The sequence below is a fragment of the Monodon monoceros genome, unplaced genomic scaffold (genome assembly GCF_005190385.1).
Source record: "Monodon monoceros isolate NGI ecotype Baffin Bay Population unplaced genomic scaffold, NGI_Narwhal_1 Super_Scaffold_5, whole genome shotgun sequence".
NCBI classification, from domain to species: Eukaryota; Metazoa; Chordata; class Mammalia; order Artiodactyla; family Monodontidae; genus Monodon; species Monodon monoceros.
In genome coordinates, this window is record NW_021703782.1 from 83,102,557 (window position 1) to 83,119,532 (window position 16,976).

The following is a 16,976-nucleotide window of genomic DNA, read 5'->3' on the forward strand; positions in this document are numbered from 1 at the left end:
GTCAGCACAGGGAGACACATGTGCAAAAGCCAGAGACAGAGAGAGCAAGCTGCATGATGGTAAGTGGTGAGAAATAAGGCTGGAGATGAGGGTGGGAAGTGAGTTACAAAAGGACTGAGGCCACGATGAAGCTAATGGAGAGCCATTGAAAGAATTTTTCTGAGGAGGGACAGGATCATCAGATTTGATTTTAGAAAGATTTTGTTTTCCTGCTAGCTATATAGGAAATGGTTTGGAAGGAGAAGGTGGCTGAGCAGTTTCAGCTGTGAGGAATAATGCTCCTTTCCGCCTCTTGCTTCCTCTCTTCCTCTCTCTCTGCCTGTTTCACAAGGGCCTTAAGGTGACAAGAGCTAAGGTAATAGCAGAAGTGGAGAAGATGGCAAAATCAAGAGATACATAGTTTCAGAAAGAAAAGTAGTGATTTTGAGAGGGTCAAATGCACGTGATTGCATTTAATTCACAAACTGTATTAAGAATGTGTAAAACTCGGCTTGATGGAAGGTCATATAAATAAGACCTGGAGTATTTAAGTTGATTATGAGCTAAATGAAAGCCCACAGAGCACTGTGGGAAAAAACAGAGAGAAAAGTAATCTTAAATTCTTTTAATAGTAGTTTAGAGCCTGGGTCACAGGGACCAATAATAATACCACTACATTCTGTGCTGATCATACTACTGCTCCAGTCTAGCTATGAATTCTCAATAAATCTTCCAGTTCAAATGTCATGAGGAAAGGTAGGAGGTGGAAAATTTAACAAGGGGTGGTAAGTGTAACAATCTGATTGGACAGCAGAGTAGAAACATATTCAGGTTGCAACTGAACTCTAGAGGCTTTGCATGTCCATTTTATAAGGCTGGATTTTATTTAACAGGAAAAGGGGAGCCATGAAGATTTCGAAGTAGAGTAATGATGTAACCATAAGTCTGCATTGGTAATACTGCTCTGGCAACAGGTACAATGTGTCTATAGGAAGGAAGAGATAGTGACCAGGAGACCACTTCGAAGACTAGTACAATAGCTCTGTCATGGTATGATAAGGGTCTGAATCGCACTCCATGAGTGAGAATCTGGTTTAGCACTGTGCCTTGTGCATAGTGAGTGTTTAACAAAGCAGTTCAGGTATACATCTTTCTTATCAGCAGATCTCGCAAGATACCACTCTGCTTGAAAGGATAAAGGTCATTGGTTAATCCGCTTGGAGGTAACTTATTATTTCAGTAAAATTCCCAATTATGTCACTAACTAAGAATATGTGTTGATTTGAATAGGAGCTGAGATAAAATCTGAACTTTTCAAATTATGTAAAAAATGTTTTTGAGACAGTTCACAAATATAAGCAAGATCAGTGTTTAATGTATTTAATATATTTTAGAAGCCACATTTGCACACAAAACTTGACTTACTAATTAAAATATTTTCTTATGCATTAAAATAAATGAACAGAGATGTTAACAAAACATCACCCAATCAATCATTTATTCATTCCATAATACTTACTTTTGCCAGGCACTATTCCAGATTCTGGGGGATATAGTAGTGAACAAAACTCTATGTAGCTTTTAGTCAATCGAGGGAACAGAATAAATATGATAAGTAGGGAATATGAATGGGATGTTAGTGCTAAGTGCAAAGGAGAAAAAATAAAGCAGAGTAAGGAGATAAGATGTGTCAGGGTTGGTGGCAGTAGGGTGGAATTTTAGATTAGAGAGGCCAGGAGAAGGTGATATTTGAGTAAAGGGTTGAAGAAAGGGAAGGAGCTGACCAAGAGGATATCTGGGTAAAGAGCATTCCCTGTATAGGGAGCAAGGAGTCCAGTGTCCTTGAGTGTGACTGTACCGGGTATGTTTGAGAAATAGCTAAGGGAGGGAGGGGCAGGAGAGTTAAAGATGAGGTCAGAAAAAACTTATGGGGAGTGGGAGGTGGGGAAAATAGGATTTTGTAGGTCACCGTAAGGACTTTGTTTCTTCTCTACATGAGATGGAGAGCCACTGGTAGGTTTTGAGCAGAGAAGTGATAAGATATGACCTACATTTTATTTATTTATTTATTTTTTGCGGTAGGCGGGCCTCTCACTGCTGTGGCCTCTCCCGTTGTGGAGCACAGGCTCCAGACACGCAGGCTCAGCGGCCATGGCTCACGGGGCCCAGCCACTCTGCGGCATGTGGGATCTTCCCAGACCGGGGCACGAACCCGTGTCCCCTGCATCGGCAGGCAGACTCTCAACCACTGCGTCACTAGGGAAGCCCATGACCTACATTTTAACGGACTCATCTCAGTGTTGTGTTGAGAATGGACTACAGAGAGACAAGAGCAGAAGCAGAAAGACCAGTTAGGAGGCTGTTTCAAATACCAGACAAAAGTTGATGATGGTTTAGACTGAGGTAGTAGCAGTGGAGGTGAGAAGAATTAGTTGGATCTTGATAAATTTTGAAGCTGCCACTGACAGGATTTGCTGATGGCTCATATAGTTGCTAGGAAAAGGAAACATAAGGATGACACCAAAGTTTTTTCCCTGAGCGATTGGAAGGATGGAGTTGCCATTAATTAAGATAAAGAAAACTGTAGAAGAATCAGGTTGTGAGGTGGGTGAGAACCACCAGGAGTACAGTTTTGCTAATGTTAATTTTGAGATAATTCATAGATATCCAAATGCAGTTGTCAAGTAGGTAGGTGGTGATCTTCCAGAGTTCACGAAGTAGGTCTGGACTGGAGGTACAGTTTGGGAGCCAAAAGTCTATATAGGGTATTTAAGGAGATCATAATGGTAATTGTAGTTGAGAAGAAGTTCAAGGAGTGAGTCCAGGGCACTTCAACATTTGGAGGTGTTGAAGGTGAGGAAGAACTAGCAAAGGAAACTGAGAAGTAACCAGAGACATAAAGCGGGCTATGTTGTGTTCTAGAAGCCAAGTAAAAAGGATTTTTCAAGGAGGGGACACTGATCAGCTGTGTCAATGCTTCTAACAGCTCAAATGCAATGAGGACTGAGAACTGACCGTTCGCTTTAGAAACATGTAGGCCACTGGCGACTTCATGAGAGTAAGTTCAGTGAAGTATTGGAGCCTCATGTTTCAAGGGAAAATGGAAAGAGAGAAACTGGAGATAACTCTTCAGAGAGTTATGCTATAAAGAGGACAAAAATGGAATAGTGGTGGAGAGGAAAAATTAAGTACATATATAAGTATATATATGTGCAGGCTTTTATGATGATGGGAATGATCTAGTAAAAATAGAAAAATTGTTGATGTAGGATAGAACAGAGAGAATTCCTGGGACAGTTCCCTTGAGGGGCAAAAGGGATTGTGCTCTAAGGTGCAAGAGGGGGTGATGCTCTTTGCTGTGACAAAAGAGGAGCATGGACATGAGAGAAGGCAGAGAGAATACAGGGTCCAGAGGCAAGTAGGTGGGTGGATATGGACAAGAGAGCTTGTGGAAGTTCTCTCTTGATTGCTTTAACTCATTTAGGGCATTTAAAAAGTAAATTATAGAGCTCATTATACTCTCCCCCTTATAATTCATTTGAGAGAAGGTTTATTGTATTACTCTCAAAATGAGACCGAAGGCACTCTTAAAAATGCAGAAAGCAAATAACTTTCATAAGAAATGTATTAGATCAATTCCAACTAAAATGTTTATTGTTTTGTTTTCCCATTTGAGTTTGCAAGAGTAAGTTGTAAAACTACCTGGGCCTACCACTTTCTAAAAAATTGTAATTTTTCAATCACTTTTTCAATCTCTTCTATTAAACTTTCTATTTCTCTGGGTCCATCTTGGCGAATGATATCCTCCTAAGAATTTGTTGCTATGGAACTGTATATGATATCATTTATACCAATCTTAGGATTTCTTCTAATTAATTAACTTGGGTTTTGTTAATTCCTTCTTTCTAGATCTCCTCCCACCTCTCTCTTTTCTGGATTTTTGGAAGATGAAATATTTGTGTTCATATATTCTTTAATAATAGAATGTTAACTGCAGTATTTATCTTAATTTATTGGCTTAATTACATATTCATGTATTATTTTTACTTTTTAAAATCTTGCTCTAAAATTTACTAAAGTTAAATAAAAATCTCCTACTGTAAATAATGTTGCCATGTTCTTAAAGATTTTAAGACCTGTTGCCCCTGAGTTTTCTTCTTATTCACCATATAAATTTTTACTAATCTTATGTTTTTATATTCATTATAAATTTGTTATCTTTTCTTATCTTGAACTAGTTCTATCATAATCCCATTTTTTCCAGTCTTCATTTTGGAGATGTATGAATCTACTTTTGCGTTGTCTAAATGCATCATAATCCTTGTGTGTCTTCTTCCATGCCCAGTTGTTTATAAGTCATATATTTATTTCTACTTTGATCTTTTCTTCACGCATCAGCTTGTCTCTTTGCATGTCTATTTCTCTCATTTGTTTTTCACTTATTTTAAAATTGCCCTCTTATCTTTGCTTTTTCCCCCTGTTATAGTTGCCTTCCATTAACCATATCTGTATCTGGGAATATCTGTTTTGCTCTATAAATCCTTAAAATTTATTTTTCCCTTTGGGGAAAATTGTATCTCCAGTCCAGACCTCCTTCCTGAACTCTGGAAGATCACCACCTACCTACTTGACAACTGCATTTGGATATCTATGAATTATCTCAAAGTTAACATTAGCAAAATTGAATTCCTGGTGGTTCTCACCCACCTCACAACCTGATTCTTCTACAGTTTTCTTTATCTTAATTAATGGCAACTCCATCCTTCTAGTTGCTCAGGGCAAAACTTTTGGTGTCATCCTTATGTTTCCTTTTCCTAGCAACCACCTAATTGCAGCCAATTAACTCCATCTTTGACTTTTTAGACTGTAAGATCCTCAGCGGCATGGATTTTGACATTCTTCACATTCTGAGAGCAGTCTCTTCCGTACAGTTGCTGTGAGGAATGAACAAGTCCTCCCTTTCCCACTGCTCTGCTTCATAACACTGCAGGCTGTCCAGCTGAGACTTCAGCGTTCATCTAAGCATCTGTCACACTGAGTCATCTTTGGATCTTAGGCACAACACGGTACCTGGACAGTATAACTGCTCAGTGATGTTTGTGGGATAAATGCAATTAAACACATGTTTCCTGCTCAAATCAGACATGGGTTTCTTCAAGAGCACTTCCTCACATTGCCAGAAGAATGGGACTCAATCAGCCAGGAAGTATTGATATTGTATTTGCAATTTATAGATTATTCAGAGCATTAAAATTCTAATACATTTCTCCCTGAACAATGGAGAGTATCAAAAATAGAAATTAGTTCTATGGGAAACCTCTCTAACAATAAGGAATTTAATAGGAATTGGAAATTGCTAAATTTCAATCTTTAAAGCAGAGGGCCCCACACTGTAACCATTGACTATATCCTCTTTTAAAACAACTTACAAAGCTCATCTTTTAAAATAGATTTCCATCAGTTAATGAGCAAACAGCAATTTAATAACATATTAAATGTACATATACGTACACCCATGGACCATTGGGGTCTGTTTTGCCAATAAGTGAAACTATAGAGTGGAAGGAGAGCTCTTGTCCTTGACGTTTTTCCCAAGAGGAGAAAAATATCAATACTAATCTTTGTGATTGAGTCATGTTTGAATATACTTCTTGGGCTGTGTGTGTGATGTGATGGGATCACTAAGTCAAAAAATCAGACACATAGACATAGTGCCCTATTTTTCAGCTTTCATGTGGCACAACTGGCAAGCTGGTACTTCTTTTCTTTCTGTGTTTTTCTCCCACAGTAGTTAGATTTGTAGCATATTCTTATGTTGTTTTTCTTTCCTTTCATTTTTTGATATAAACCTTGACTTCTCTCCACAATTATGGCCTGTGCCCATCCCTTGGATGGCTCCTCTTGCTTTGTGTAATATCCAACCTTAATTCCTTCTAGCTCTCTAGATCTGGCTCCAGCACTAGTCCAGGTGCTGATATCCCTTCCCTTAGCATAGCCCTGTCAATGGGACACTATGTAGTATTTGCCACTGGAGGTTGAAGTGGCCCTGGGATAGATGTAGAATTCAGAGTACCTCTTTTTTTTGACATATTTCCAAATTTTATAATAGATGCATACAAAGTAAAAAGTATTCAACAAAGAATATAATCACAATTTCCACTCAGGCAAATAGAAGCTTGGAAGTTCTCCTAATGTGGGAAATTTCCACAGTTTAAAACCTGCTGGAAGCTAGATTAAGCAAATTTAAGCTGTATTCTTCAAAACAGGGTCCTGAGGGTATACACATCTTTTACTGTTCCTTGTTTGAGGCCTCCATGACTTAGAGAAGATTTTCGACACAGCTCTTGGCAGGACTTAAGTGACATAGAGGGATGGGCAAATTCAAAGGATTTAGCCAAATTAGTCCAGTGACAGGAGTTCTTACTGGAAACATCTGGAAACATAGACCTTAACTGTTGTCCTTAAGATTCATGACACCGAACCATGTGTTTTCTAGAAGTACTGACTCCGTGGTAGCCTTGCAGAGAAAGTTAACTTAGGAGTAACAGCTGGACACAGTAGGTCACCCCACAGCAATGGGTTCTCCTTGGGGACCCAAGGAACCAGTGTTAACATCATCCAACCCGTGGCTTTCAGGTTCAATGCAACTGCATTTCTTTTGAGTACATGTTGAAACACACAGGCTAACTAGTTTGGCTCAGTAGAGGTCTTTAGGACAAGAACACTTATACATGGGTAATCACACCTCCTGATTTATATAGCTTTTGGCTGAAAGAATATGAATGACAAAGTAATGGGATCCCAATTAAGGAAAGTTTATATTAATTCTGAAAGAGCCTGGAACTTGGATTTAGACAGTTTAAACCTTCCCCTATAAAGTACTAACTGAATTACCTTAGGCATACCACTTAACTTTTCAAGGTAGGAATCCTTATAATTAAGGAAATTAAATTTTCTAGAGATTAAATAACTTTGGCAGGGTCACAATGCCAGTAAATTATTGTTAAGGTGAATGGGAATACCCCAAGTTAGAATTATATCATGCCACCTCAAGTTCTCCTGGAACTCTTCTAGTATCCAGCAATGAGACCGGGAACATCATCAGTTTATACCTTGGGACTTTTGAATGGGTATTTGTTTTAGTCTTTTTTTTTCTGAAGCTTCCTAGTGCCTCATAATACATGGCACATATATGTTCTGGATAATACATGCAGAATCAATAAATAAAGCAACATTTACTATTAATGAAAGGCCAGTGAATCTTGGTATTGCTTGACCATGTAAGCATAAAGATGAACATAGCCTGGAGGGGAAAGAGTCTCTCTAGCACATTGAACGATTTTTCAAGGACAACTGAGGAGCGAGCCTAACAATGCCAGCTAATGCCAAAGGATAATCACTAGTAGAATGGGTGTTGTCTCAGTGAGGAATGATAACCAAACTGCTAGGTCAAAAAAAAATGGATAAAAAATATGGATAAGTGGAGGAGCATATTGTCTCTCGCTGAAAGAACAAAAGAAGGGGGTTGTAAGCTTCCTGGGAGCAGGGCCCCTGTTTTCTATTCTTTGTGTCTCCAGCATTAGCCAAGGTCCTAGCCTAATATAAGTAAGCTTCAACATATGTTTGTGGATGAATAAATGAATTAATCACTGCCCACTTGATACAGAACTGAATTGCAGAAGCTATTCCAAGAAGAAAGGCAAGATTCCATAGATTCCATAGCCTGCTGAGAAGCTAGAATAACTATCAGGACTATGATTAATTAGCTACAGGGTCAGAGACTTATTAGGCCAAGGGGAACAAGGTGTCTATCGATGTCTAGGGTCTTGGAATTACTAAAGGAAGGATAACTGCCTTTGACTAGGCTATGAATAACTCAAGGGGCTCTTTCTCCAGAAACATAGATTCATTACCACCCAGGGCCTTCAGATAAGCATGGGCAAATCCTAACCCTAAGAACAGCAGGGAAGTCCTCAAACTCCTATTCATTTTCAACAGAGTCTGGTGTTTAGAATGAGGTAAGGGAGTAAATGTGGGCAAAGCTAAAACAGATTTGGAGAAATAAAAACAAGTTTTTATATCTTAATGGTTTTTAAAAAATTAGTCACAAGGATTTTATGCTGTATTACTTTATTTGGTTAATTTGTTACAGGATTATGATTTTATAACTATGTCATGCCTAATGTTCTGCCATTCAAGTGACATCCAGAATGCATATAAAATGCATACTCCTTAGCTTGGCATAAAAGCTCTGTGTGGCATGCTATCAAATTAACAACTTTTCCAGAATCATGTCAGATTCTCTTCATATGCAATGTACACGCCAACTGTACTAAATTTCTTTCAGGTCTTGGTAAATTTGCATATGCCATTTCCTGTGCCTGTGGGGAAATGTTTGCTCCAAACCAGAAAACTCCTATTCATTTATCAAGATCCAATTCCAGTATTTCTTCTTCATCATCAACTCTCTGAGAAGAGTTAATTATTTCCTCCTCTGTGTATTTGAACATATTTCTATTTTTAAGAATAACGTATCCCTTTGTTTTATAACCATTTACTTACTTTTCAACTCATGCACTAGGCTGTCAGCTCCAAAATGGCAGGATGCAACTCTTCATTTTGTCTGCCTCACCCTAGTTCAACAAATAGTCACTGACTGCACAGAAACACCTTTGCACATGTATTTGTGAAGTTATTGCCAAATAATATATCAGATATCATTGCTTCAAAGTAATTAACATTTAATAAAACAACTTGCAAATAAATTGTTAAAGATCACAGTATGAACTTGGCCCCCACGTGGTTTTGTCTACATTTAGTTATGATGGATGTTTGCTCTGGCATGTGGGGACCCAGGAGGAATTAAATCCTTTTTACCTGTTATTATGTCTATGTAGTCTGCCACGAGAAATGATTTTTTTCTAGTCTAAAGGCCTATGCTGAAAAAGCCACGTTTTTGGTGATTTCATTAACATTTATAAATGTTAACAATTCTGTCAGCCTAAACTGAAAGTGACTGTGTGAGAAATGAAAGCTTGCATAACTCTGACACTCGATATTCATGGCTCATTATCCTCAGGACTTTCATTATGCAGTGAGGAAGTAGGGTCAGCCTCACAAAATTTAGGAATAATTAAGAAAATTACTATATGGAGATGTGACTTATGGACTGAGAATAACGAACTTTCTAAAAAGACTGTATTCAACAAAATAAATAAGGATGATGAAAAATCCACAGATGTTTATAGCTTAAGGCAGCTTTTCAGTTATTCATTATAAAGACTCCTTGAAGGCTTTTCCTTACTTCCCTTGACCCTTTCCTGAACACTTTGAAACTTTCTCTTGACTATATTCCTCAGGGAGTTTAAGAAGTCCTAGGCTTATTTCCTGAAGTTCTTTAAGTTCATTCTCAAACACATCCACAGAGATGAAAATATTGTTGCTGACCTGTATACACTGTGAATTGCTTCCAGGCTCCAAACCTCACACTCATCTTTCACAACTTTCCAAGTTTGTGGAATAATCATGTGGAAATAGCCACAAGGGCAGAGGTTATCTGCTAACCTAACATTCTATCAAAAAAAAAAAAAAAAAAAAAAAAAAAAGGAAAAGAAAACCAGATGGTATCTAGGTAAGTTAAAAAAACTGTTTTTAATTTAGACAAAATTTTATTTATCTGTTAACCACCCATTATTCTTCTAGAGCAACAGATGGTGTAGGATGTAAATATAATATAAAATTTCCTTTTCTTTCTATGTTAATTTCAATAAATGTCTATTAAGTAGCTGCTATATGCCAGGCATTAAACTAAGTTCAATAGTATCTCCACTGAATAGAATTTATATTTTAGTTCAGAAGTCAGACACAGAGACAAATAATGATGATGGAATAGACTAAGTACCATCATATAATTTCATGTACAAAGTGCCATGGGATCTTTATAGAAGGAGGCACATAACATTAACATAAATTAAATTTCGAGGAGCCAGAAAGATCAGTTTGATCTTGATAAAATGAACCCCTAAAGTATATACAACCCAAGTCAACAAATATTTCTGTAGCTTCTAAACATTTTTAGGATCCAAACAGAATTATTTTTCTTGTGCTCTCCATTTTATATGAGACAGAAAGACATTAAAAATTTTAATATAGTTTTCACAAGTGGTTTTTCCTGTCTATTGTTTAAGATTGTCCTTCCAAAATAATGACTATTTGAAATTATAACTAAAGGCTTTGCTTATATTTTTGTTATGAAGGAGGATGTTTCTTATCCCAGATAAAGTCCTGAGCCTCAGTGAAGTGCTATGTTGAAAAACAGTAGATTAGGACTTCCCTGGTGGCGCAGTGGTTAAGAATCTGCCTGCCAGTGCAGGGGACACGGGTTCGAGCCCTGGTCTGGGAAGATCCCACATGCCGCGGAGCAACTGAGCCCGTGCGCCAAAACTACTGAGCCCGCGTGCCACAACTATGAAGCCGGCGCACCCTAGAACTCGTGCTCCGCAACAAGAGAAGCCATCACAATGAGAAGCCCGCACACCACAACAAAGAGCAGCCCCCGCTCGCCACAACTAGAGAAAGCCCGTGCACAGCAACGAAGACCCAATGCAGCCAAAAAAAAAAAGATTAAAAAAAAAACCAGATTAGCTCTGGATAGTGGCTATAAAATAAAACATGCATAGACCTTATTTTTTTTTCATAGACTTTAATCTTGAGGAAATTCAAATACATTATGGAAAAAATGGAAAGTTCAGTTGATGATAGGACATCTAATTTTATCATTTATAGATTCCTAATAAGTGAGTTTTTGAGATATTTTATTTTATTAACATTCTTTAAGGAGTGTGTAGGCTGTGCTTAAACTCTGCCATATATATGGCATTTAGCATGTTGCCTTGCGCATAGTAGGTGCTCAATGCATACATGTGAAATTAAATGTAAAATGCTTGGCACCTTCTGATCTTTCCTCAAACGTTCATGTCTTTTAAAAGGCAAGACACCATGAGGTTACCTTGTGCTCCTCAACACAGTCAGATGTCCCTGTTCCAAGAGGACTTCCTAAAATGGGGCCAGACTATAGCTAAGCCTTCCTCTCTGAAACAGCAATAATTCTCTGATTTGGCCTCTCTGACCATAGGTGGTCCTTTTCAGGAAAAAAATCTAGACCCCTGTAAAATATCCTTTAAGGATTTCTCCTTTTTCCAGGGATCATGAAAACCATGTCTATAGGATGAATTATTCTTTAACTTAAACAGGCTTTTTCATTCTAGATTCTGAACCAGATTGAGGAACTGGAAAAGAAAGGTAGCTAATTTTAAAAAGTATATATATATATATATATATATATATATATATATATATATATAACATAAAAAATATATATATACATTTTACTCTTGTGGAACTCTTAGTTCTATCTATCTATCTACTTACCTATCATCTGCCATCTACCTATCACAACTCCTCCATGGATAGTAGGATCTACTGTTATACCTTTTTACATAAATGGGTATAGGACATAGGAAACTAAGGCTCAGAGAAGTTAAATCACTTGACCAAGTCATGCAAAGCTAAAATTCAAGCATAGGGAGTCTGGCTCCAGGGCCTATGTCTTTAGTCACTTCTCTATTCTGCCTTATTCATCATAGCCTGGGAGTAGAGAGAAAAGTCTATCTCCAGCGTGACTAATTTTTTTCTCTGTATAGATTTAGAGAGATTTGTCCAAGTCTGTTGATATAGGAAAGAGTGAGCAGGTATGGAAACATTTGTTGTGCATCTATGAGCTGAGCAGTGTTAGGTACTTTTCATATAGAATTTTGTGGTGTCTTTATTATAATATATCAAGCTATTTAATATTATCTTAGTTTACTAGTGAGAAAACTGAGGCTCAGAGTTTTTAAATAGCTTGCCAAGAACACATAGCTAGTATGGGACTAAGCCAGGATTTAAAAGTGGGACTGAGGATTCCCCACTATATGCCATGTGCTTTCTGCAAATGGGATAGATAGGGAGATTTTATTTCCTATCACAGTCCTATGACTGGGGATGTAAACCAGGTCTTGCATCCTACCTTGATAAATATTGTCCTGAAGTGAGATTTGCAGTTTCCACATCCATGCAGTTCATCGTGCTGGGAATGAGAGCAAGTTCTGGCTGGATCATGGTGGCTGTGGCTACAGCTCTTGCAACCAGTTCCATGGCATCTTGTACATAGTACTCAAAGACAGACTGTGTTGTTTTTCCATGAGCAATGAGCCCTGAGGGCAGACCTTCTGTCCTCAGTTGCTCAACATTCTGGGAATCCCCCAGCACCCAATGAAGCTCAGGGGCTGCTACCCCAAACTGGGTGGTAATTTCGAAAATCCGCCGGATACTTTCCATGTCGCAGCCAAACATCACCATTGTGGGCGTACTGTTCTTAACGCTCTCAAGCTGGACCTGCAGGAAGCTCAAGAGGTCCTCAGTGGAGGAGAGGTTGACGGTGATGTTGATGATAGAGCCCAGGTGGAACTTGGAATTATTCTGGGTAAGGACGAGGAAGTCGGTGATGTTCCAGTCTTCCTGGCACAGCAACAAGCTAAAATTGTACCAGTTGTTCATGGTCAGGATTGAGACAGTGACATCAGCATCAGAACTTAATGAATTTTCTAAACTCAGTTGGAGGTGAAGGGGATTCTGTATTTAAAGATATGAAAAAGAAGAATTAGAAAGTAATGGCCAAAGATTATAATATAGGGTACTTTTGCTTTCTTATGAGGCTTCATCTTTTATTTTTCCCTATGATATTCAACTGCCTCTGGGATAAAATTCCCATAATTTTGAAAGCTATGTTTCCTGTCTAATGGAATTGATTCCTTACAACTGATTTCCTTATAATTTTTGCTCAGAGTACCAGAGGGCAGATGATTCTTGGTGTAAATGTCAGGGGTGACACAACTATACATTTAGTCTTAAATTTTTATCAGGCTTGTCTACTTCCTACAGACAGTCTCCTTTAGGCATCCCATTTCTGACTATCCCTCTTCTTAACTCATTTGTTCAATTTTCCTGTCAGGTGAAATAATTTAAAGAAATTACTTTTGCTTTCCTTTAAAACTACTAGTAGAAAAGTCTTAAAACAGTGCAGGTGCTTGTATTAAGGATGGTGTGGAAAAAGGATGCATCATAGTTTCCCAAACTTTTGGCCCCTGAGGAAAGCACATTTAATATATGTGGTGCTATATTTGAATGTTTATGTTCCCCAAAATTCGTATGTTGAAATCCTAATCCCCAATGTGATGGTATGAGGTGATGGGGCCTTTGGGAAGTAATTAGGTCATGAGGGCAGAACCCTCATGAATGAGGTTAATGTCCAAGAGGCTCAAAAGAATTCCCTTACCCCTTCCACAATATGAGGACACAGTGAGAAGCTGGCAGTCTGCCACCATGCTGGGACCCTGATTTTGAACTTCTAGCCTCCAGAATTGTGAGAAATGAAATTCTGTTGTTTACAATCTACCCAGTCTGTGTTACAGCAGCCTAAATACACTAATACATATGGAATAATTAACAATATACTTATAAAAATTAAATACATAGTCTAATATTGAACGTTTGATTGCATTTCTGTATCTACTGAGACTGGATTCTTGCTGTGAAGGGTGAAATGTGTGCCATTTAAACACATTTATGTAACTTCCACCACAATTTCATCTACTTATAGAACTCACCAACTCAATGAAAGAAAAGTATCTTATTTGAAAAATCACAAACTATTAATCATATAGATGATGTGGAAATAGTCCTCTAATGAATGAATCTGTTAATTGTTCTGAGAGTAGACATTTGACATATTTATCCTTTAACACTGACATCCTGAGGATGGTTAGCACAATGCTTTACACAAGGTAGTGTACAATAGACACAGTCCAAATTGACTAAATATGGTCCCATTTTGGAGCTATTAGACTATTGAACTATTTTTGAGAACTTGCCAAACATTCAAGTCAATAACATGAGGAGGGCTTTCGCAGTAAAATTTCATGCCCTTGTACAAAAGGAAAGAAGTGTGGCCTTCCTTTATCTACCAAAAAGTGTATAACAAGAAATAGAGTTTGAGCTGAACTTTGAACTCTTTGAAGGGTTAAAAGCATTCTGATATGTGTAGAATAAGGAGTGAGGATTCCAAAGGAATTTATGGGAGAAGAACTATTACCAAAGGCAGTAAATGAGAGTAATCATAATGGTAAGGAAGAGGGAGTCTTAAAATTTATTTTGATAACTTGACTTTTGTCCTTCTAAATTAAGCTTTTGAGCAGGACTTGTAATGATAAAACCAGAGCTTTTGGAGGATCATCTATGGGTAGTATTCAAAAGGGAGAGGGAAAATAAGCCTTCTAGGATTTTGATAAGGTGCTAAGGGTTTAAACTGGAAGCCAGTGTTGGTAATGATAGGAAGAGTGATTAAAAAAAAGATTTTTTTAAAATTAAAATTTAGTGACAAGGTCAGATGTAAGAAGCAAAAGGAGAAAGGTGTCAAAAAACCAGGAGGTAGGTAGTTCCTGTTTCTAGGCTTGGGATGCCATATAAGATGAAGGATCAGAAGCTTCATTTCCTCACTCTTACTACTGATGAATATAAATTGCTCCAGAGAGTTCTTTCTTTCCTCCTCTTTTAACTTTCTTCCCTTCCTTCCTTTTTATATCCTCCTGTGCCTTAACCCTCTTCCAGAATCAGTGAGCAATGGAAGGCAAGCTATACATTTAGCTGGCAGGAACAAATTATTCCCAACTGTTTTCTTGGCCTCAGTTCCCTATTCTGTTGCCAGTTTTCTTTCTAAAACATAAATGTGACCATATCATTCTTCTGCACCATAACCTCTGAATCACCCATAGGACAAATTTCAAACTTTACCTGTAACACTCCAAACATGTACCCCAAGACAGGTCATAGTAGACAAATTATTTTTCTTGTGTCAGAATGAGCATGTTCACATCCACACAAATTTGATACGCTGAATTCTCCACCTGTGAATGTACTTGCCTATATTCATATTCATCCTTCAGAACTCAACTCTTGCATGCAGATTTCCAGAAGTTAGCTTACGTTCCACTTACTAGTGTTTCTGCTGCTGAGCTTTTTTTCTCGCAGTATTTTTGCCCTTTTGATTTCCTGCAATGGTGAACTGGGTTTTTGTTTGACTGCCCCTCTGACTGTTGCCCAAGCAGAATTAATCGTCTCATGTCTGTGTCTGGGTTTCATTTTGTTCATCCCTTTATTACAGCACCCTTCATACCGTAAGTTAGTTATTTGGTTAAGTGCTTATCTCCCACAATAGACTGGAAGCTCCTTTAGGATAAGGACCATATCTCAATCATCTCTTCTAACACAGTTATCAGTTAACCAGAGATAGTATTTATCAACTGGAATTTTCTTTTGTCCATCCTGGGCTATGATCATAATCTTGTCACTGAAAGACTGAGAAGAAAACCATTTCCAGCAGAGCTGCACGACCCAATATTTTGCCCCCAGTGGGGACAAAGGCCCATCTATCCACTTCCTACAGAGAGATTCATTAAATCAGTATGTGAGGATCATGTTCTAATGGAGGCAGAGATGAAAATGTTCTCCTCTTGCTAAATAGGGAAGTAAAATTAGCTAATCACATTGAGCATTCAGCACCAGAGAGACAAATGCATTTGGCGTGAGAGAGTGACAGAGGAGTAAAATGAAAGCCCCTCCCTGTGGATTATGTGATCTGTATAATCACACTCATCCCTACAAACAATTCTAGTAAGAAAGTCTAGATGTGGAAGTTAATCCTTACACAAATTTAAGGAACACAATTCTTCAAATAAATATTTATTAAATAATAGTTTAGAAACATTTAGTGATATTGTATTTATCTGGCAGCCTCAGAAGCAAAATCTCCTAATTTCTCTCCATATAATAATCAAGGGAAAGGTGCGTGTACGTGTGTGTGCATGACACACACACACAGATATGAAAACTTAAAACAAAAAATTCAAGCCTAATAGTAAAACTTTCATCAAAATCTGGGACAAAAATTAAACCAGACCTATCAAATGAAACTGAGAATCAAAATCTATGTCTGAGAGATAGTTTGCTGTTTGCAGAAGAACAACCCATGGCCTGAAGGAAGGTATAATTTAAAAAAAAATTTCTACATTGTTTATCTCCTAAATCAGAGATCCAATAACAAAACAACTTGAGTCAGGAAGCCTCTCTCAACCATGCTGACAGTAAAAACTGCTTCATAAGTGCATTCAATTTATATAAATTAAAATATACAGCCTCAGGAGGAGGTAGGGGGAGAGAAAAATGAAGTAGTACTGATAATTCTAATTATCCTAAGTGAGTGTATTCTTTATTACCTATGACTATTATATATAGGTATTATGTATTGTAATAAATACATGTTATTGTACACAGTTATATACACAAAATCATGTATGCCAAATTAAATAGGTAATTTTTAAAAACTGAAGTATAGTTAATGTACAACATTATGTCAATTTCAGGTGTGCAACAGTGATTTGACATTCAAATATATTATGAAATGATCACCATAATATGTCTGGTAACCATCTGTCACCCTTCAAAATTATTACAGTATTACTGACTACTATATTCCTTAAGCTGTCTAATACTTCCTCATAAGTTATTTATTTTATAACTGGTAGTTTGTATCTCTTAGTCTCTTTCACCTATTTCATCCAACCTCCACCCCAACCTCTGGCAACCACCAGTTTGTTCTCTTTATCTATGTCTGTTTCTGCTTTGTTTTTGTTTGTTGATTCGTTTTGTTTTTTAGATTCCACATATAAGTGAAACCATATGGTACTTGTCTTTCTCTGTCTGACTTACTTCACTTAGCGTAATACCCTCTAGACCCAACCATGTTGTCACAAGTGGCAAGATTTCATCCTTTTTTATGGCTGAGTAATATTCCACTGTGTGTGTGTGTGTGTGTGTGTGTGTGTGTGTGTGTGTGTGTGTGT

At 37.6% G+C, this 16,976-nt stretch overlaps 1 protein-coding gene across 1 annotated transcript in view; it reads right to left on the reverse strand.

Annotated features, from left to right (window-relative positions):
• Positions 1-16,976, reverse strand: part of GRIN3A (glutamate ionotropic receptor NMDA type subunit 3A) — a 145,453-nt gene that overhangs the window by 90,520 nt on the left and 37,957 nt on the right. Inside the window, exon 2 of the mRNA XM_029203028.1 lies at positions 12,047-12,651. Coding sequence (XP_029058861.1) covers positions 12,047-12,651 — 605 coding nt within the window. The remainder of the gene's footprint in view (positions 1-12,046; positions 12,652-16,976) is intronic.